Source organism: Macaca mulatta, chromosome 5 (assembly GCF_049350105.2).
Source record: "Macaca mulatta isolate MMU2019108-1 chromosome 5, T2T-MMU8v2.0, whole genome shotgun sequence".
Taxonomy (NCBI): domain Eukaryota; kingdom Metazoa; phylum Chordata; class Mammalia; order Primates; family Cercopithecidae; genus Macaca; species Macaca mulatta.
Window position 1 is genome coordinate 154,322,189 of NC_133410.1, and position 20,902 is coordinate 154,343,090.

At 43.1% G+C, this 20,902-nt stretch overlaps 1 protein-coding gene across 8 annotated transcripts in view; it reads right to left on the reverse strand.

Annotated features, from left to right (window-relative positions):
* Positions 1-260: 260 nt before the first annotated feature.
* Positions 261-20,902, reverse strand: part of ZNF827 (zinc finger protein 827) — a 174,246-nt gene continuing 153,604 nt past the window's right edge. For 2 of the 8 annotated variants that reach the window (XM_015139303.3, XM_015139301.3), the window contains 5 exons: positions 18,445-18,616; positions 17,148-17,314; positions 8,166-8,357; positions 7,637-7,814; positions 261-4,232 (listed from right to left, as the gene is read on the reverse strand). In XM_015139303.3, coding sequence (XP_014994789.1) covers positions 3,413-4,232; positions 7,637-7,814; positions 8,166-8,357; positions 17,148-17,314; positions 18,445-18,616 — 1,529 coding nt within the window. In that variant the 3' untranslated portion in view covers positions 261-3,412. Of the gene's footprint in view, positions 4,233-5,723; positions 5,757-6,035; positions 6,103-7,623; positions 7,815-8,165; positions 8,358-17,147; positions 17,315-18,444; positions 18,617-20,902 lie in introns of all 8 variants that reach the window. The other 6 variants (XR_013417314.1, XM_015139305.3, XM_028848788.2 and 3 more) reach the window with 6 other exon arrangements.

A 20,902-nucleotide genomic window follows, 5' to 3' on the forward strand; every position in this document is an offset into this window, starting at 1 on the left:
GAGCTGGCCTGCCACTGTCCTGAATGATGGATATGCTCTTAACCTTAATGGCCATTAAAGATGTACATAATAACAGTTTGCATTATAACCATCACTGTTCAACACTTGAATTTTGTGACAGTTCAAACTAGGAGTGGACACTTCTGAAATCTGATTAAAATACACTGAGAAGTAAAAAACGGAACAAAGCAAGACAAACAAAACCCTGAGACTAACAAGCAGTCAAGGATGGCAAACGAAAAAAGAAAAAGAAACAAGAGTATAGCCAACTTGTTTTTTTAATTAGAGTATATTATACTTTCAAACTGGATACACTAGAAATTGGCAATGCAACATAAGATGCAAAGGAATATACCAGTTACTGTCAAAATGACCCTGTACAGCCTTGTAATGCAAAAAGCTTTATACAATACAAATTTTCAGTAATGTACACAAACCTTGACAGTATGATCATCTGAACATAATATGAAGAGTTAAAAAAAGGATAGAAGAAAGAAAGTGCTGAGAACCCTAACTGCATTACTATATGGAAAAATAAGCTAGTTTTCATTGAAGAATGCATAGTGACAACAATTGAAGTTAGTTGGTAGGTGAATTTCTCAAAGATGTTAGTGTTTTACACGGAAAGGATATCTATGGAATACATCCTTCCCTGAGTATCAAACTGCAAACCAAATTCAGGGGTACATATTTTCTAGGGTGGAGTCTGAAAAATGCTGTAGATTTTTTTTCTTTATTAATAACAATAATAATATAAAAAGTCAAACAAACTCCAAACACACCTTTTCTCACTCAGAAAACTTTTATAATTTACCAGAAAGATTGATGACTCTTTCCAAAGTGCTAAAAAAGTTGCCCAATTATATTAAGCATGACTAAGTCATTCAAATACAAGTTCAGTGGCAAGCAGTGAAATGCATGGCATTTGAGCAGTAAACGTCTCCTTCTTTCACCCCCTCTTGTTCTTGAAAGTTTCAATCCTAAGACCTCCTATTGCACAAGTGGCATGCTGTAAAACCTATAGTCCGAATTGTCAGGGCCACCCTTTCAGGGTTTTAACCCGCTGGTGCTTGAGTGTGATTCACCTTTTCTACCAGCCTCTGTGAGATCAGTTTAGCCCTCTTTCCTGTCATCACTGAACTTGTAATTTTGAAAACACATTATTAGCCAAGTGGCACATTCTCCATTATATGGGGATAAAGACATGACTCGAAAACAAAACAACCCAACCCACCCATAAGCCCAGTATTCTTGGAGTGTATTGTCCATAACTATCTATAGTGTCTTTTATTGAGACATTGATGTGGCGAGGTTGAACATCGTTTCAAACCCGGCCGAGAGCAAAGGTCTCTGCTGGAGAATGACTGAGGGTTTGGGAGCTTCCCGCCCTAGCTGGTTTGGCCTCCCTGTCCCTGTGGGCATCTCCTTAGTGTAAACAGATTTGCCAGGGCACCGAGCAGGCTCCCCATCCATGGCGGGATGACTGGCAAAGGGAGGTGTAGCATACCTGCTGGGTGTGGCGGAGAGGGGCTGGCATGGAGGGGACTGAGGAGACCATGGTGTGGACAGACAGTACAGTCTTCGGGCTTCCTGGAGAACTGTACTAATTCCCAGGGAGCTTTCAGCAAAGCAAACTGACTAGAGGAAGAACATTAGGGATGCTTTTATTTTGCCCCTGGTGAAACAGATTTTTAAAAACCCCAACTCTTAGGATAACACATGATGGAAAACAGCGACACAGTAAGAGAGTGTTCCTCCTGCACACCAGTTCTCCAGTAGATAAATTAAATACATAAACTTTTATATTCCAAACTTCCCATTATTACACAAAGAACATTGCTTCCTGCTCTTTCAGCCTGTTTCATACTGGAAATTCTGTTGTTTTAAAAATACAAGCAATGAACACATTCAGCCAAAGATTTTTTCCTTTTTTCTTTTTAAATTACCCATTACTTTTTAAGATTAGCAAAGGGCTTTACAACCAACCCACACCTGCTTCCTGCTGCAATAAAGTGCTGCACATAAATTGCCATTTTAATGACCACAAAATAAGAGCTTTTAAATAAGTATAAAGTTAGCCTCCTAGCAGGTTACATCTACCAGGCGTTAACAAAATGGAATACAGAATTACTAATAACATGGAGGATACCGCGATATAGCCAGAAGACCGGCAAAACGCAATGGAAACTTGTCAGGGGCATAAACTGAACCATAGGACTAAACAGCACCTTTTTGTTGCGTCATTGTATGTCAAAGAGGTTGTGGCTAAATCTTCAAATATACAGTCTACTCATTCCATAAAAAAGGTACATTTTCTTCCTTTTTACTTTTTTCAGATGAGAAACAAAAACTAGTGCAAGACCACAGCACTGTGCAAAACTGCCGTTTCTTTTTTTTAGTCTGAGCATTTATACCCAGAATTTATCCAAACCCCTTTTAATCTCCTTGGCTGGATTTATCAACCATAAATTTTTTTCACTCATACATTTCTTTTTCCTGCAAACAAATGGTAACCACTGAATTAATACATCATATATATATATATATAATCTGCCCTTACAAAATGATGCACTGTGTGTGTGCACCGTACACATATGTCTATGTGTGGGCACACACACAAAACACACTTAAGTTCTGTGATGTCTGCTGCAGTGCTGCGAGATATTTCTTCCAGATCAGTCACTTGATTCCTCGCCTCTTCATCGCCAGAGAAGATCTGAGTACAAGGTCTCCAGCGCTCTGGTGGAAATCTCCAGCAGCACTGTAGATGTCTACCATTCCTTCATCGACTAAGCACCAGGCCCTACCACTCTGTAGCCGTCAAAGAGAGAGGGAAAGGTGATGAAGGAGCGCAGGGAGAGACTGTCGTGGATGAACAACCCAGGAGGGAAAAGAACGTTCATCGCTGTTAAAGAAGCCAGTACAAAGAATGTGCAATAGAAATGTCATGGCACACGACACACGGCTTTCTCTTTCAGAATCCACAAACGCCCACACACCACATTCACCCAACAGAAAACCAAATGCACCAGTATATAAGCTTACAAGTGCTGATTGCTATTAAGGACACTCTCTTTAGGGTTTAACAAGACAAGATTCCTTTCAGAGAAAAGTACGGAGAAGGGCTGAGAGTGGGAGTGGGTGGCTGGGGAGGCATGCCTCTGAAGGTAGAAGTATGCAGTAGGTCACCTCTCTGAAGATTGGATAAAGCAGCTTTCAGGTCAATGCAATAGGTATACACACAGAGCCAATTCTCTATTCCTTACTAAAGATATACAGTACACATGTTTCAGACCCATGGGGGTCTGTAGGTTTTGCAGCAACATACACCTGCTGGGGTTGTGTTTAAGTTTTGTGGGTTTTTTTTTTTTGTCTTTTGTCTCTTTGTTTTTGGTACAGAACATGGCTGCCCTCAGACAGTCTCTGCTCTTTCTCTCAGTCCGAGATAGGCGAGGAAGGAGTGTTTGGGTGAGGGGATGCTGGGAGGCGCAGTCTGAGGTCGGGGAGGGTGGAATGTGAGATCCAAGTGGTTCTTGGGGTATAACATTGTCAAGGGAATGAGATGGGCAAAATCTGAGTTCCGGTACTTGTCAAAGCGCAAAGGGGAGCCGTTGAAGGCCAAAGCCTTGAGTGCCAGGTTGGGCTCTGAGCTGCTGCCTTGGGCTGCTGTCAGGGCCACGGTCTGCAGAGCCTGGGAAGCGGACATAACCGACAGGGGAGACAGGAGATTCCGGGAGCTCCCGACCACCAGGAGCGGGGCCCCCGGGCCAGCCGGTTCCTTGGGGGCTGGACACAGGCCCTTCTTGTCCTCCTCGGGGCAGTCCCCACTCTGGTGCTTCTTGACGTGGCGGCTGAAGACGAAAGGGTGTGTGGTCTTGAACAGGCACTCTTCGCAGCTGAAGGTCTGGCGTGGGGCGTGCTTCAGCTTCTTGTGCAGGTTGAGATTGTCCTTGCGCTTGCAGCTGTAGCTGCACTGGTCACAGTGGAAGGGCCGCTCCCCGGTGTGGACGCGCACGTGCTCGATGAGCTTGTTGGCGGTCTTGGACAGGTAGCCGCACTGGTCGCACTTGTAGTGGTTGCCCAGGCGGTGCTCCCGGGTGTGCGTCTCCAGCTCCAGCTGGTTGGCCTTCACCGTCTGGCAGATCCGGCACTTGTACTCCATCTTGTAGTGGGTCTTGAGGTGGCACTCCATGGCAGCGGGGCGGTTGGTGGAATAAATGCAGAATGGGCACCTGCCGGGGGAAGCAACGCAAGGCAGGTTCAGCCGGAGAGGTTCGGAGGCAGCCGCGCTTCTCCCCGCCTCACCAGCCTGCCCTCACACCACCCCCCAGTGTCTGAGGCCTGACCTGCCCAGCCCAGCCCAGCCCTTGCCGCCTCTCAGGGGTGGAACGGCCCTTTTTGGCTCTCCCTGCTGACAGAGCAGTCCCCGCTGACAAGCAGCTCTGGCGAGGTCCGCTCAGCCTATTCTGGGTCTCCCGGCCGATACAGGCAAGGCCAGCCCTCACCAAGGGGAGCAGAGAAAGTGCCAGGAATCAATTTGCTGGTGCTCCCTCCAGCCCCCGCCCGGCCCCTCGGAGCCCTCCCCACTCCCGACCAGACAGCGCAGAGGTCTAAACCTCCTGACCTCCCCTCTAGATGGGAGCAACACAAAGAATCGACTTTTCATGCACCACACCAAGCACACGCAGAAAGGCTAAGAGGTTTTAAAGAACAGCTTATAGGGGGAGCGCTACCTCCAGCAAACAGAAAGTCACAGGGGTCAGAATCGTGCTTATTAAGGGGTTGTTAGGATGAGAAGGCCTGTGTGTGTATCTCTGTGTGAGTGTGTGCGTGTGTACATATCTATGTACTCGTAAAACATATCTCCCTGCAGGACTGGCTCTTTGTCAGGAAAGGAAGCTGAGGACTATGGCAGGGGCATGGGAGGAGAAGGAAGCCCACCCAACGGCCCATCTGCTAATGAGGAAGGGAGGAAGGAGGGAGACAACTGCTATCTGGAGCTCAAAGACATTATTAATACATGATTATGCTGGAGACAGGATAATAATCCAACTGGATTGGAAATTCTCAGAGGGCAGGACCGCATCTTACATTTCCTCTGCATTCTCTGCAGTGCTTGGTAGAGTAGTCAGCACATGGTAAGCACTCAGGACATACTGGTTCATTATTTGAGTGGTCTCTACAGGCAATTTAGGTAGATTCTGGAAGGGCGGATGCTGGTCCCATCTCCATCACCTTGTCAGGCTGGAGCTGGATACCCTAGCCTGGGCCTCTCTGTGGCTCAGTTTCTCCATCCTTTGCAGTGAGGCTATGCTACCACCAACCCTCCTGGCTGTCCAGAGGGGCCACGAGGAGTGGTGAGGCCATGTTAACAAACTCCGCTGAGCTTCTCTTTTAGAAGCTGCCAGGCTGGAGTCAGTGGCATATATGAGAACTGTAGCGTGTTTGCTCTCTTTCCACAAAGAATGCAAATGCAAAAGTGGCTGCCTCAGCTCTTGCTTGGCTCCTGCAGGGCAGGGCCCAGGAGTGGACTGTCCTCGGAGGGTCTGGAGAGGTGTTCAGCAGAGCCCAACACAACCAAGTGCACCGTGCACGGCCTCCTCAGCGCCAAGCTCGCCGTTAGCCTTTGAACCTCAGCTCACAGAAGAGTGCACACGAGAGAAATATAAAGCCCATTCCCAGGTCAGGTGCACACACAACCCCTACGCCAAGCTGGGCCTTACCTAGAGGAGTCTGAAACTCACCACTGTCCTGAGCTACGGCAAAAGAAAAATAATAGTATAATCTTATTTGATCTGCATTATGAACAGGATATAGAGTACAAGCAGTTCCATCACAGAAAAGCAATTTAGACATCAGCAGTCTGTTTCATTTTAAGGACATTTCTGTGACCCACAGCTCAATCTTTCTTTCACTGCTCAGGCAAAGTGCTAAGGGTTTTCCGTGCTCCCGTTATTTTCTTAAAGACACTCTCTCAGGCAAATTAATTCTCTGATATGGCAAAGGAAACAAAACAAAACAAAACAAAGACTCACTGTATAGCCAGAAGGCATTATCAATTTTTTCAAAGTATTCTTCTACTTGGTCATCCTAGAACATAAACTATTACACAGGGGACGGTTAGCACCGCACGGGAAGTGTCTGTACCAGCAAAAGCATCAGAGTTCACTGTGCATTCTCCCCAATGGCTTCAGAGGCTTGGGACTTTGGAGGTCCCTGAGGAAAGGCGAACTGGCAAAGCCACAACTGGCAGGGGCTGCAACGTTCATGGGTGTGATTGGGCTACTGGGAAGGGCAGTGAGCACTGGTCCAACCATAGAAAAACATGGTTCTGGTGTTTCTTTTTAAAATGAGAGCACACAAATATTTATAAAGGGACAGTGGGAACAAACCAAATCACATCCCCAAATAAGCTCTCGCTAGGCATTTTCCATCTACTGGTTTCCTTGAATTATAATCACCCCCTCCCCAATCCCTTCGGCCCTCCCCTCCCCCTCCCTTCGAAGCACCCCCACGAGTGAAACAAAATGGAGTTCAACGGTAGGTCCTGTTCTTCCCTGATTCTCCTGTGTGGGGGAGTTTTTGAGGAGGCAGGGGCCTGGGGGGACCCAGCCTGCACTGCCCCCAACACTCCACTCCCAGGGTCCTTTCCATCTCTCCCTTCCTCAGCCATCTGGGGGAGTCATGCCACCTCTCTGGCGGGTTGCGAGTTTCAATGATGAACATGTTTTAAAACAAAAGGTTTTTTCCCCCTCGTGTTAAGTAAACGTAATTTTTCATTCAACATGATCGTGTAGCTGAGAATTAGTAATTATGCCTTGAAAACTGTGTCTTTCTGTGTCCTCCTACCTGTGCTGCTTTCTCTTTACCAGACCCTAAGTGCCTTGTGAACAGGGACTCTGATTTCACCGTGCAGATTAGGTAGTACTAGGACATACATTTCTTGAGGGTGGAAATGGTGTTTTATTCCTGTGTGCCCATTAGCACCTATTATCAAGCCAGACACACAGTGTGTTTGATATTAATTGATTGGTTTCACTTGAGACCAAAGAGCCTCTTGAAAATACTGGTTAAAGATGATGCTTGTTGTCTAGATCTTGGGAAGAAGACATCAGTATGTTTGCAGGAGGACCATGAAGCACATGATCTTTTCATGAAAAATGTTGCCTCCTGCCTGTTCAAACTGTCCAATTTTGGAGGATGGGTGGTTGTAATGCTTACTTAAAGGATATGTAGGAAGCCATCGGAGAAACAGAGATGGTGAGTCTCGGTGACAGTATGATTTATGCTTGGGGACACTAAGCCCTGAGTCCATCAAAATTAAGTCTGAACAAAACTCAGGCAGTGTAGGAGGAGTCTGTTCTTGCATGCTGGGTTGTTCCAACGTGTCTTTTTTCTTGCTCTGAATCCCGGGATATTTACAAAATGGATTCTTCTACTGACATCTGTTGACACCCTAGGGGGACAGGGCTAATTCAATCCAGCTAAAGGCAGCAGGGGTTCCTGACTAACTCCCCTCATACCAAGCTTCCCTTCTCCATGACTCCCAAAACCTTCACGGGAAGGGACAGGGTAGGGAAGGGGAAAGGGTATTTAATAACAACGCAGTAAAAGGTTCTGTACTTGCTTTCCTTACTTGAGCCCACCGGTGGGGACAGTGTGGCATTTCTTATGCTCCAGCAGCTGTTCGGGGGTCTTCATGAACTTATGGCACACATCACACTCAAACATCCGGGTGATGAGGTGTATCTGCAGATGACGCTCAAACATGTTCTTCGTCTTGCAGACAAAGTTGCAAAAAACGCATTCGAACCCTGCAAGGACCGAAGCTGGGTATAGAGGTGCACAGGGCAGCGGGGAGAGGAGGGCAGGAGTGGAGCCAAGCTCCCCCTTCCTCGCACCTTCCAGGCACTGTTCCCCATATCTCCGTGCAAAAACGAGTTAAATGTACAAACATCAGAATCAATGTCACCCTCCCCATCCTTCCACCCCATACTCGAATGCAAATTAAGCCAAAAGAAATGCAAACTTTAGGTGAGGCCCAGTATACTGCATCCTGGGCCTATTATCAGTTTCTGACATTGCTCCTGTCCAGGGCTTATTCTCAAGAATAGGTCATCCTGGGTGCAGAGGGTTGAGCAGGCTCACACCCAGCTCCTCCTTACCTTTCTCTGGTTTTTCCTCACTGTTCAGTGAGGGCTGGCTCCCAGGCATGACAGAGATGACTAGCAGGTTGTTCCCACCCTTGTTTTTCTGGGAGCCATCTGAATCATCTTTGCTGTTGGCCGAATCACTCAGAGCTGAGAGGGAGGATGAAGAGGGGCTATTTGATTCGCTGGGGGTCTTCCTGTCTTCCCCTAAAAAATAAGCACATAACCCAGTCTGTTACTGAGATGAAAATCCTCAGAATGATAGCAACTGAGGGTGACGAGTTGAGTCTCACGGATGCATCATCATTCTGGGAGCACAGACTCATGTCCCCAGCTCCCCCACCACTGAGGGATCCCAGGCCCTAAGGCACCTACCCCCTTTGTGGTACTGGGGGCCAAAAGCAGGCATTCATTCATTTGAGAAGTGTTTATTAAGGTCTTACATGAATTAAAATAAAATGACAGTAATAGCTAAGATGTACTGAACATGTTACCGCTTTCCAGGAACTGTGTTATACTTTAAATTATCTCATTTTGTTTTTTCAAAAATCCTATGTGGCACAACGGTTACCCGCCCCATTTTATGATGAGGGAATGGAGTCACAGAAAGGTTCATCTGGCCTAGATCATATGGCTGGGAAGTGGTGGAGAAGAGGTTTGAGTTGGTCTGACTCCAGGGTCCATGCTCTTCATCAGTACACTGGACCCTCTCCCTCAAAGGCAGACACAAACAAGTCAGCAGGCCATTAAAATCTAGTGTCAGAAGACTTCTGCTTCTACTCAAGAGAGAGTGTCAGGGACTGGGTTTACCATTACTACTAACAACTGAAAAAAAGTCAGACAAAATATACCAAATGCTAGTTTTCATATCACTGGATGTTAGGCAATGAAGAAAAGTGGTCCCTGAGAGACAGGAAACAAAAGAGGTGAGCCACATGACTGATCAGTTTCCTGCCTTGAGACTCTCCAGGCTTCAGTGCAGAGAGGAGGAACCAGGTGGAACCTGACAGATGCCCTGAGTGGAGGAGACAGAGCTGACGGTCTGACCAGACTTTGCAAGACGGAGTATCAGAGGGGAAGGGCAGCACAAGAAACAACTCCAGAGACACAGAGAGGGTCCCCCTTGAGTATTCAGCAAAGTATGGATCAGAGCATGGGGATGAAGAAACTACCCATAGTTGGAGGGGGAAAAGCCACCTGAAAGGCTTAGAGAACAGTGCCCGGCACTCAGAGAGGGCTAGAAATAATGCCTGTTTCTACTAGTCAGATTGGAAAAACACGTAATTCACAGGGCATTAGGTGGAAAACTAAGAAAGGTCTCTTAGTAGTGGGTTAAACCTAGATAAATCACTGCCTAGAGATCTAGACCTGCCAAAGAATCATGAAAGCAAGACCCCAAAGGAATGAGGTTTCCAGGTAGCTAGCTGCATCTTAAAACAAAGGTCAAGAATATGTATAGGAATATAAAATATTAAGCACCCAACATGGTAAAAATCACAATGTCTGCATCCAAAGGTGATCAGATGTGCAAAAAGATAAACACAATTCAAATTGAGAATTATCAACCAATCAAAGGTGACCCAGAACAGACACAGTTGTTAGACTTTGCAGACAAGGACATTAAAACAGTGGTGACTGTATTTCATATGTTCAAGAAGTTAAGCAGAGACATGGACGATATTAAAAATATCTAAATAAAATTTCTACTGATGAAAACTGCAGTGTCTGTTGCCAGCAGTAATCCCATTAGACATGGCAGAGGAAAAGATGAGTAAACCTGAAGATAATAGCTACAGAAACTATCTGAAATGAAACAGAGAAAGGAATTCCCCCAAATGAAAAGAGCAACAGTGAACTGAGGGATGCCTTTGGGAAGCTTAAAATAAGTTTAATTGGAATCCCTGGTGGGGTTGGGAGGGCAGAGATTTGAAATGGCCAAAAATTTTCCAAATTTGAGGAAAATCATAAACCCATAGATCCAAGAAGCTCAATGAACCTCAAGCAAAAGAAACACGAAGAAACCTATACAAAGGAACATCATAAATTGCTCAAAATCAGTGCTAAAGAACAAAATCCTAAAAGTAGTCAGAGGAAGAAAGATATGTGCAAAGGAGCAAAAGCAAGGACGACAGTGGATTTCTCACTGGAAACTATGCAAGTAAGAAGACTGTAAAGCAGCATCTCTAAAGTACTGAAAGATACACTGCCAACCTAAAATCTTATACCCAGTAAAAATATATTTCAAAAATGAAGGCAAGAAACAAAAGCTTACATTAAAACAAATGAAGGAATTCATCACCAGCAGACCTGAATTACAAGAAATGTTCAAAGCCCAGGCAGAAGAAAATGAAATCAGATATAAAACTGATCTACACAAAAGAATGAGGAGGCTGGAAATAATAAACACATGGATAAATTCATAATTTTTTAATTATTGAAATATCTTTAAAAGATACAAGTAACATTGTTTAAACAAAAATAAGTGTTTTATAGGGTTTATAAAACATTTTTTAAGTAAACATATGACAATAGCATAAAGGCTAGGAGGAGAGAAATGGAAGTCTACTAGTATGAGGTTCTTCTACAACATATGAAGTGGTTTAATCAATTAACTGAAGTTCTACTGTGATAAATTAAGATGTACTTTTTTTTGGAGACAGGGTCTCACTCTGTTGCCCAAGGAATGTACAGTAAAGTGATCTCAGCTCACTGCAACCTCCACCTTCTAGGTTCAAGCAATTCTCCTGCCTCAGCCTCCCAAGTAGCTGGGATTACAGGCATGCGCCATCATGCCTGGCTAGTTTTTGTATTTTCAGAAGAGACAGGGTTTCACCATGTTGGTCAGGCTGGTCTTGAACTCCTGACCTCAAGTGATCTGCCCACTTTGGCCTCTCGAAGTACTGGGATTACAAGCATGAGCCACCGCACCTGGCCTAAAGATGTACATTATAAACCCCAAGTAACTGGAGAGCTAGACTTTGTTCCTGGTTCAAGAGACTTGAGAATATTAAGATGTCAATTATCCACAAAATAGATTGATTTATAGATTCAACGTGACCCCATAATTGTAGGTTAAGGGAGAAAACATAGGGAGACTATTCTTCAGTTCCCTTTAAATCAGTTAATTAAGCAATCTAGTGACTGTAAATGTTAGAACCTAACTTCCTTTATTAGGAGATTAAAAATAAGTCCAGCCTGGCCAACATGGTGAAACCCCATCTCTACTCAAAATTCAAAAAATTAGCCAAGTGTGGTGGCATGCGCCTGTAATCCCAGCTACTTGGGAGGCTGAGGCAGGAGAATCACTTGAACCCGTGCAGGCAGAGGTTATGGTGAGTGGAGATGGCACCATTGTACTCCAACCTGGGCGACAGAGCAAAACTCTGTCTCAAAAATATATATATATACACACACACCCCCCTATGTGTATATACACACACACACATATATACACACACACTTCTAGAGTGTAAAATTATTGGTGTTGTGTTTACTTTTATTCCATTTTCAAAATTTTCTAGAGTGACCATATTTTTTAAAGTTTTTAAAAAGAGAAAGGAAGAAATATGTATCCACTTACAATGTTTTCAAATCCTGTTCCTGTCAGAACTGCACTTAGGGTCCAGGGCAGATAACTCTTACTTCGGTTCACAATTTTAAAAATCTTGCTCCTATTAGAACTGCAAGTATGTGACCTCAGTCACTGATCATGAGGAACAATGGCATATGACTTTAGACTACAGACTCCTCTCTTGGTACAAGAAAGCTGTGTGAAAACTAGTACCATTATTGCCAGTTGCTTATCTTATATATTTAGCCAGCTTAGTTACATTTTCTAGATAGAACATTTTCAGTGGAGATCCTGAACCCCTGATATTGCAACTCCATCTTCTAATATTGGCCTGTTGCAAGTGATTCTTTTAAATTCGTTTTTAGAATTAAAACATATTAATTTCAACTACCATCTCTAAACATAGATTCAAGTACCCTTAGGCTTAAGGCACAGGCAGAAATACCTAAATTAATAAATTTATAAAGATACAATGTGCTGTGCCAGCCACTCTGTGATGCAGCCCAGCCTGCTCAATGTGTAATCCCTAGTCCAGACAGCCTCCCCTGTTTTTGTCCTCATCTTGTTTTGCTATGTCTGTGGAAAGAGTCATGGTGCCCTTGCCAGCCAAGTCCAAGGCTAACTGTGACCCAAGTGATCATTTACCTTCTTCAGCATCACAAAGATCTTGGTGAAGGACACCTGCGCACAGGTGATAAAACTTCACACACTAGGACAACTAGCTGAAGAGAACTTAAAACACAAAACAAAACCCCTAAATACTGCACAATTTAAAACATCACAAATTAGGAAATTGAAACCATAAAAAAAATTACCAATCATCTTGCTGCCTCAATACAGGCACTGTTACATTTTAGAGTACTTCTTTTCATTCTTAAAAAAGTAAGCACTTCTACTTAAATTGTTTCCATTAAGGTTAAGAATAAAGACTCTAGATCCAGGCTGGGTGCAGTGGCTCATGCCTGTAATCCCAGCACTTTGGGAGGCTGAGGCGGGTGAATTGCCTGAGGCCAGGAGTTTGAGACCAACCTGGCCAAATGGCAAAACCCCATCTCTATTAAAAATACCAAAAAACAAGCTGGGTGTGGTGGCCCCTGCCTGTGATCCCAGCTACTCAGGATGCTGAGACACGAAAATTGCTTGAACGTGAGAGGTGGAGGTTGAAGTGAGCCAAGGTCACGCCACTTTACTCCAGCCTCGGCAACAGAGTGAGACCCTATCTCAAAATAAATAAATAAATAATAAAAATAAAAAATAGATCAGAACACGTGAGTTTGAATCTCACCTCTACCACTTAGTAGCTGTATTATTTTGAACAAGATACTTAACTTTGTGCCTCAATTATCTCATCTATAAAATGGGGATAATATCAGCACTTGCCTCATATGGTTGTCGTGATAATTAAATAGGTTTTTATATGTAAATCACTAAGAACAATGTCTGGGATCATGGTAAGCATTGTAGAAAATATTATTATTCTATTATAAAACATACATAATAAAATGTAATAATAATGATAACTAATACTTTGTATTTTCTCATGCTATTTTAGATAATTGTACATAGTTGGCTCTCAAAAAATTCATGAAAATATTTGCATTGTTTTAAATGACTGTATTATATCCGTGGAGGGGATTAGTCTACTTAAATAGTTCCTTAAAATTAAACTTAAAGTTAAAATTAATATTTCACTGATTGAATATTTTCCCATGAATAAATTCCCAGAGATGGGATTACTGGGTCACAGGGCATTACATTTTAAGCCTCTTGGTATATACAGCTTCATTAGCTTCCAAGGAGTTTTACCACTCTGCAGGGCAACAGCAATGTGAGTACCAGCATCATCCCAGCAACAGTGAGTATTAATACCAAATGTTCTCCTAACTTAACAGGTGGAATACAAGCCTCGAGTTTTAGTTGGACTGACAGTGAGGTTGTATGTGTTTCCTTATGTAAGTGGTTAGCTTTTATTCCCTTCATTGTGAATTGACTGCTCATGTCCTCATATCCTCTGCTAATTCTTCAATTAGAGGCCTAAAGATTTTCTTAACAGTTTATAGGAATATTCCATGTGGTAAATATATTAACCTTTTGTCATTTTTGTAAACACATTTTTTCAGACCCAGGTTTTGGTTTTGCTTCTCTTTTTCTGTTATTTTTTGCAAACTGAAGAAATTTTTATGTGTCAAATCTCTTGATTGTTTTCATTTGTGCTTTATTTTATCACTTAAGCTTTTACAAATCCTTCTCGCTCTGTAAGCTTGATAAATATTCTATTTTCTTCAGGCTTTTCTAGGGCTGACTTGTTAATAGGGATTCTGTAAGTTATCTGGAACTTATTTTGGTGCCAATGTGAGGTGAGGTATTGATGGCTGTATTTTCCAAATAGCCATTCAGATTCCTCAATGCCATTTATTGCAACATTTAGAAATTGCAGCAAAATTTGCATTGAAGAAGTCACAAGCACCAGACGGGATATTTTCCCCTTGTTGATATTCTCTGCAGGGACAAGACACCAGACGGTGAGAGAAAGGTGAGGAGGGGTCACTATGCGGAAACGCCTAATGAGAGGACAGTTCCTCAGGTACCCCCTTAACATCCCACTCACAGGCATGCCTGGAGTAGCAGAAACCCATAAGAAAATGTGAGAAAGCATGGGTTCTGTAGGAAACTAAACAAAATGTGTGCTGTTGATTAGAGCTCATCCTGGAGATCACAACTTCACTTAGGTAACAAGATAGCGTGGCAGATTTCCTAAGGTACTGAAATAATAGGTGACTTTTCCTAAGACAGGAAAATCAAATTAGAGAACAAGGCTCATAGAATTAGAGAATCTTAGGCCTAAGGGCATCTCCTGCACATTTGAAAATACAGGGAACAGATGGAGGCCCAGATAAGTTAACTGAGGTCCTACATTCACAGTACTACTGATGGTACTATAGGGTCTAGGACCTGGATCTAGAATTCAGTGTGTGCTTTCCTCCATGCCAAGTAACTGCCACATAGATTACAGAAATAAGTCACTAGGACTCTAAGGTTCAAGCAACGGCCGCGTCTGAGTAGTTTTCTTACTTAGCATGCACAAAGGTGCACAGATGAGCTTGCACACAAATACATTCATTCACTGAAGGAACACTGATTCCCCACTTGTACTGTAGGGCCTGTTCCAGGTGCTGAGATACAGGAGTGAGTTAGACAAGCTCCCTGTTCTCGGGAATACATACTGCTATATATGTCATATAACATATATATTGCTTTTTATGTCATATAGCATATATATTGCTTCATATCATAACTTTGCAATAATCCAACTTACTAATTTACAAATTTAGATTGATCTATTTTGGGTCAAACTCCAAACACCTCAAAACTATACTAAAAATAGGAAACCCTTGCTGTGAGACCATTAGCTTATAACAGGGGTCAGCAAACTACAGTCCTTGGGCTCACATGAGCCTCCTGTTTTTAGAAATAGAGTTTTACTGGAACAAGACCACGCCCACTCATTTGCATATTCTCTAGGACTACTTTCAAGTTTCAACAGCCGAGTTGAGTACTAGTGACAGAAACTGTATGACCTGAAAGCCTAAAATATTTACTATTTGCCCCTTTGAAAAAAGCTTGCAGGGCCCTGGTTTATAAACTAGGTTTTAACCTTATTCTTGGAGCAGCAGCGGCATTAAAGGCTCCTATTGAATTAAAAAAGAAACTTCTTTAATGCGTTTCACTCTTGGGTGACTGTACTAACAAACAAGATATTCTTTCCTGCTAGACAATGAGCCCTGAGCCCTGCTACATCAGAGAGAACACGATCTTTGCTTCATTCCCTGTGGTAATTACGAGGTATGTGTTTGCACTGGTTAGTTGTGAAGTTTCCACTCACGACAATGAAGCGATGACAAGTCCAGCTTCTTCCTAGTCATTTGGTTTCTATGGTTTCCGTACGGTGGTATGGGCGTGGAGGGGGCTTTGGAGCAGGATGGGAGGGAGGAGGGTTTTCAGCTGGGTTCAGGTATACTTTGGGGTAAAGAGGGTTAGAATGAAGGTTAACAGAAAGGAGAAAAAAAAAGACTATCTGAAAAGCCAGTGGTAATGGAAAAGAGTTTGGCCTTTTCCTCCATCAGCCACTCCAGAAATGCTGAATTTAATTTGTCTTCAACATGGGTTTCCCAGCTCACCTGCTGCCCACAGGCTAATGTGGTTACAGTCAGACAACTGACTGTAAAAATGGCACCTTCTCACTCAGCATAACAGCTCTCTGCAGACCTCCAAGTCATAGCTGCTCAATTTACTGACAAAAACAAGCTTTTATTACTGTTGGCACCACTGAGCCAAAGTGGCCAGAGAAGCATAGAGAGATCCTTCTCTGCCGTGTACATCGTCAGCACAACTGTCAGGGAAATTCCCCTTCCTGAATCCTTCAAGTGCTGATGAAGTGAGGGGCTGATCCAACACCCAGGGCTGGCAATCAGCAACATCAGCTCTTAATTTGTAAGCCCCGCAAATGCAGAGGGAGCTCCTCCTCATTCTCACTTAATGACTCCTTGCTGGTATCATTTGTAACCATCACTTGTGAGCGTATAATTGCATGGTGAAGTCAGAATGTTAACATCAATAAATGGAAGAAGTTAAGCAGAATGGCAAGAAGCTTAAATAACAGGCGAGCACTGGTGAAGCCTTGGCCATGGCCTAGACAGTGATGGGTTTGTTTCAGGAGAATCTGGTTTTCTTTGGCCGTGAACACACATGCCATGCGTCATTAAGGAGAGCGTCAGGGCTGCAGTTTCACTGGAGAGGAACGGAGCCTACAGAAGTAGGTGTGCAGTGCCCTGGCACGGGAAAACAGAAAGGTTCAAAGCTCTGCCAAGTGTTTCTCGGGGCTGTCAGAACAGCAATGATACAGAGAGCAAGCTCTGGAATGAAAACTGTTCTGGGCTGAGTTTCAGTAGTCACTGAAACCAGTGACTGCAGCAACCCCTAGTTGCTGACCTTGGATGGAATACCCCACCTCCGTTAAGCCTGTTTCTTCACCTGTACTGTACAGTGTGATAACAGTAGTATTCGCTTAGAGGGTTGCTAGGGGCTTAAATGAGAGCCAGTGCGCAAAGGCGTAAGACTGGGGCATTGAAAGACTATCACATATAGTGATGAAGAAGAGGATCAGGATGAGCAACAAGCAAAGAGCTCAGCACCTCTCAACCACATCTGAACTTGGGAGTCTTTCAGAGCAGTGAGGCACAAGGCATGCCAGGAAACAGTATTATGACTACAAGGAAATGTGGCTCTCATGCCTTGGGAAAGCCCTTCCTTCCATGGAAGGAAAGGGCAATGTCTCAGGGTGGTGGGGATGCTTCGGCCAGGTGGCAGGTGCTCTGGGGTGCAGGGGATGGAGGAGGAATGTGAGAAGGACAGACAGGAATGGTCACCTGTGTGCTTGGTGCCAATGTGAGTCTTTATCTCTGCTTCCTCCATGGTGACGAAGTCGCAAGCAGTGCAGCAGATTGAAAACATCCACTGCTCCTTGTCCACGTGGAGTGACATGTGGCTGACAAACTGGACATTGAGCTCTGTCTCAAATCCACACACGTGACAACTACATGAAAGGGTAAAAGAAAAGAGGGGGAGAGAAAAGGGTGACACATACTTCTAAATGTGGGCTGTCCATTTATACACAGTACACTCAAGAAAACTGGAATTTGAAACACATTTGTCTTTCCACCAAAAGGTTTTGCATTAGAAAATTCTTCTGCTTTCTGGGATGCCTCTAAAGTAATCACTGTGCCAAAGAGACTAAGGCCCAGCATCATGTAACAATCACATATGTATTATAACGATGCTAAATAATCATAAAGTTAATTTAAAACCATGGATTCCAGATGCTGCACATCACCTAACTGATTTCCTTTGGGCAAAGAGATGCGGGGTAGCGTTACCAAGGTATTTAGTGGTGCTGGTACACTGATAAACTCGGAGAGCACCTCACAGCCCAGGAGCCTCTCTCTGGCTCTGGAAACCTTCCCTAGTAGCAATGAAAGCACATACAGTTTGTTGTATGGCACTCCAAGCAAGAGGCTACTCTATCTGGGACAACTTCTGATAGAAGCCACCCATCCCTAGAGACATTCCTGCAAAAGGAAGTTTCCACCAATCAGTATGGTATATCTCTAGGGCAAGATCTGATAGACAGCCAGAAACTTGGGGGTTGTATGACAATCAAACCAATATTGATTCATGATTGAATACAGAAACGAAACATAAAATCCAGGTACTAAAGGGTGATACAGCCAAGGGGAAATATATAATGCCTCTGGTCTATTTCTCTGGGGTTCTCAGATTTACATTTCCTCAGTTTTTTTTTTTTTTTTTTTTTTTTTTTAAATTCTTAGGGAGCAGCAACACACTCAGTTACAAAGGTTGGAGCTTCTGAGCGGAACAGACCTAAAAATTCATCGTCCCCAGAGCCCAGTCACTGTCTGGAGCTCCACCCCAGAGAGCCACCTCTAAGACCATTTCTCTTTCAATTAATACTACCAGAGGCACCCAAGCCAAGAGAGGAGTCTGTGCAACTGCAGGGCTCAATCTAAGCAACGAAATTACTCAAATGAAGGCCAGGCTATGACTCAGAAAAGGAGCCTCGTGATGTATGCCCACAGCAGACAGGTAGGAAATGTTGAAGCCAAGAGTCTGAGAAAGGCAGACTAGCATGTTCCATCTGCAACTCACCTGTAATAATAAGGATGTTTCTTCCCGTCACTGCCTTCAGAGGTGACGGCGCTGACAATGTCCTCGGTGTCTGTACTCACCAGCTTCACGGAATGGACAGTCAAGTGCTGGTTCAGATTTGCACGGCACTTAGCAGCATAGGGGCACAAGTGGCATTTGTATTTTCTTTCCTCTGGGGGAGAAGGAACAGGAAAAAGCCCAAATCGTTTTCAAAAAGGAAGTCCCAACACCTTGTAAGAATCACTTAAAGGTATAAAGGAAAGAATGGTTCAAGTCACATCTCAGATGGCAACAATGGTAATGCCTTGGAATTGTAAGTATCTAAAAGTTTTTGCCCAGCAGGTCACTCCTGTATTAGTACTTTTAAATATCTCCGGCTGGGCACTGTGGCTCACACCTGTAATTCTAGCACTTTGGGAGGTGGAGGCAGAAAGATCCCTTAACGACAGGAGCTCGAGACCAGCCTGGGCATCACAGCGAGACTCCGTCTCTACAAAATTTTTTTTAAAAATTAGCCAGGCGTGGTGGCACATGCCTGTAGTCCCAGCTACTTCGGAGGAGGAGGTGGGAGGATTGCTTGAGCCCAGGAGGTCAAGGTTACAGTGAACCATGATCACATCACTGCACTCTTGCCTGGGTGACAGAGGTAAATCTTGTCTCAAACAAAACAAAACAAAACAAAACAAAAAAAGAAAAAAAAAGTCCCAGGGCAACTAGAATAGATAACCTGCCCTTTTTTTTTTTTTTTCCTGGACACCCACAGCCTCTTTTCCTGATAAGGTAAGCCCTATACAGGCCAAAATAATATTTTGTGCGTGAATAAGTGTGTGTGTGTGTGTGTGCACCCCATGTTTCAGTAGTGGGTGGGTGCTGAACAGGGGAGGGGAATGAAACACAGCATTTGCAGGACTGCAGTGTAAAAGAGGCCTCATCATTTTCCCTAAGCTCCTGGCTTGGGTCAGCCAAGAAATTAAAAAAAAAAAAAAAAAACTAATGAAATTAAGGGGAAAAAAATGCTGTGTGAAATAATTTAATTGGAAATTTCATTTTACATAAATAAAATAAAGAATTTCAATTAATTTCTTAATGGAAACCCTCTCATAAAACTGACAAATGTTTCAGTATCATTTCCAGAGTGGCATTCTGAATTCGTCTGATTAATCAAGCAAATTAAAGTAAAAGGAGCAGGCTTTGCTTTCATCATACAGATAAAGGTAATAGCAGAAGATGAAGGAAAGAACAACTCCAGTGTTCTATCCTTGATGCTTACTTGGTATTACTGAGCCCGGCTTAAAGAAAATACCTGTCTTCTTTAGTTCACAGAGAAGAACATGGAAAAAAAGTTATTCTCTACAAAATATGAGACCATTATTATTATAGGTGGTCCCCAACATCTTGAAGGGCTGGCATCTGGGCTCCGCAGGGTCAGGGGAGGAGCCCTACCATCCAGATAAAATGTGTCCTTTCTTTAGAAGTTTTGCGTTTGTATGCATAAGTGAGGTTGGTAAGTTTTGTTATTAAGGTTATGCATCCTCCATAAAGTGAAACTGTGGAGCTTTTTAAATCTTTTTCTATCATTTGGAAATGTTTAACAATGTCGGAATTTCCTCTTCTCAAAAGGTTAGAAGGAACTCACCAGGGAAAACTTCTGGACCTGATGCCTTTATTAATGATATGTCCTTCATAATTTTTCCAAATTTCCCTTTGGGAACTGATTGATTCAAGTCTCCCCCTCCCCCTACTTTGGGTCAATTTTAGTCATTCTGTTTAAATGATCTATGTTATCTAAGTGTTCAGCTTTTTTTCTTAGAGCTTCATTATTCTCCAGTAATTCTTTAACATCTTCCACACTGATGATTAGGCTTCCTTTTTCATTCCTAATTTTGAGTATTTTTGCTTCATTTTCTTAATCAGGCTTAAAAGGATTTATCTATTTTATGGCCATCTTCTTTCTAGACTTTGTTGTTTCATCAATTCCTTAAGATGACTGTTAAGTTCCTCTATTTTTGTCTTTCTCTAATTAAAATGTTTACATCTATAAATTTCCTCTGACTAGAGCTCTTGCTGTTTGCTCCAGGTTTACGTATGAAGTGTTCTCTGTTTCATTCCTTTTAGATGTCTGTTATTTGAATTTTTATTTTCTCCCTTTTTCTTTGGTCCAATTAGGCAGGACGTTTTATTGACCCTTACTTATTTAAAATTTCATCTAAGTATGCTCAGAGAATGTGACCTTATAAAACTCCACTTTTTTGAACATGTTAAAGTATTCTTTGTGGCTAAGTATATAACTAAATTTTGTCTTTAGTGGAATTTAAGATTAAAAATATTAAAAATATAAAGAGAAAAGACACCAGTCTGGGCAGCATGGTGAAACCCCGTTTCTACAAAAACTTTTTGTTTTTTTTGAGACTGAGTTTCACTCTTGTCACTCAGGTTGGAGTGCAGTGGTGCGATCTTG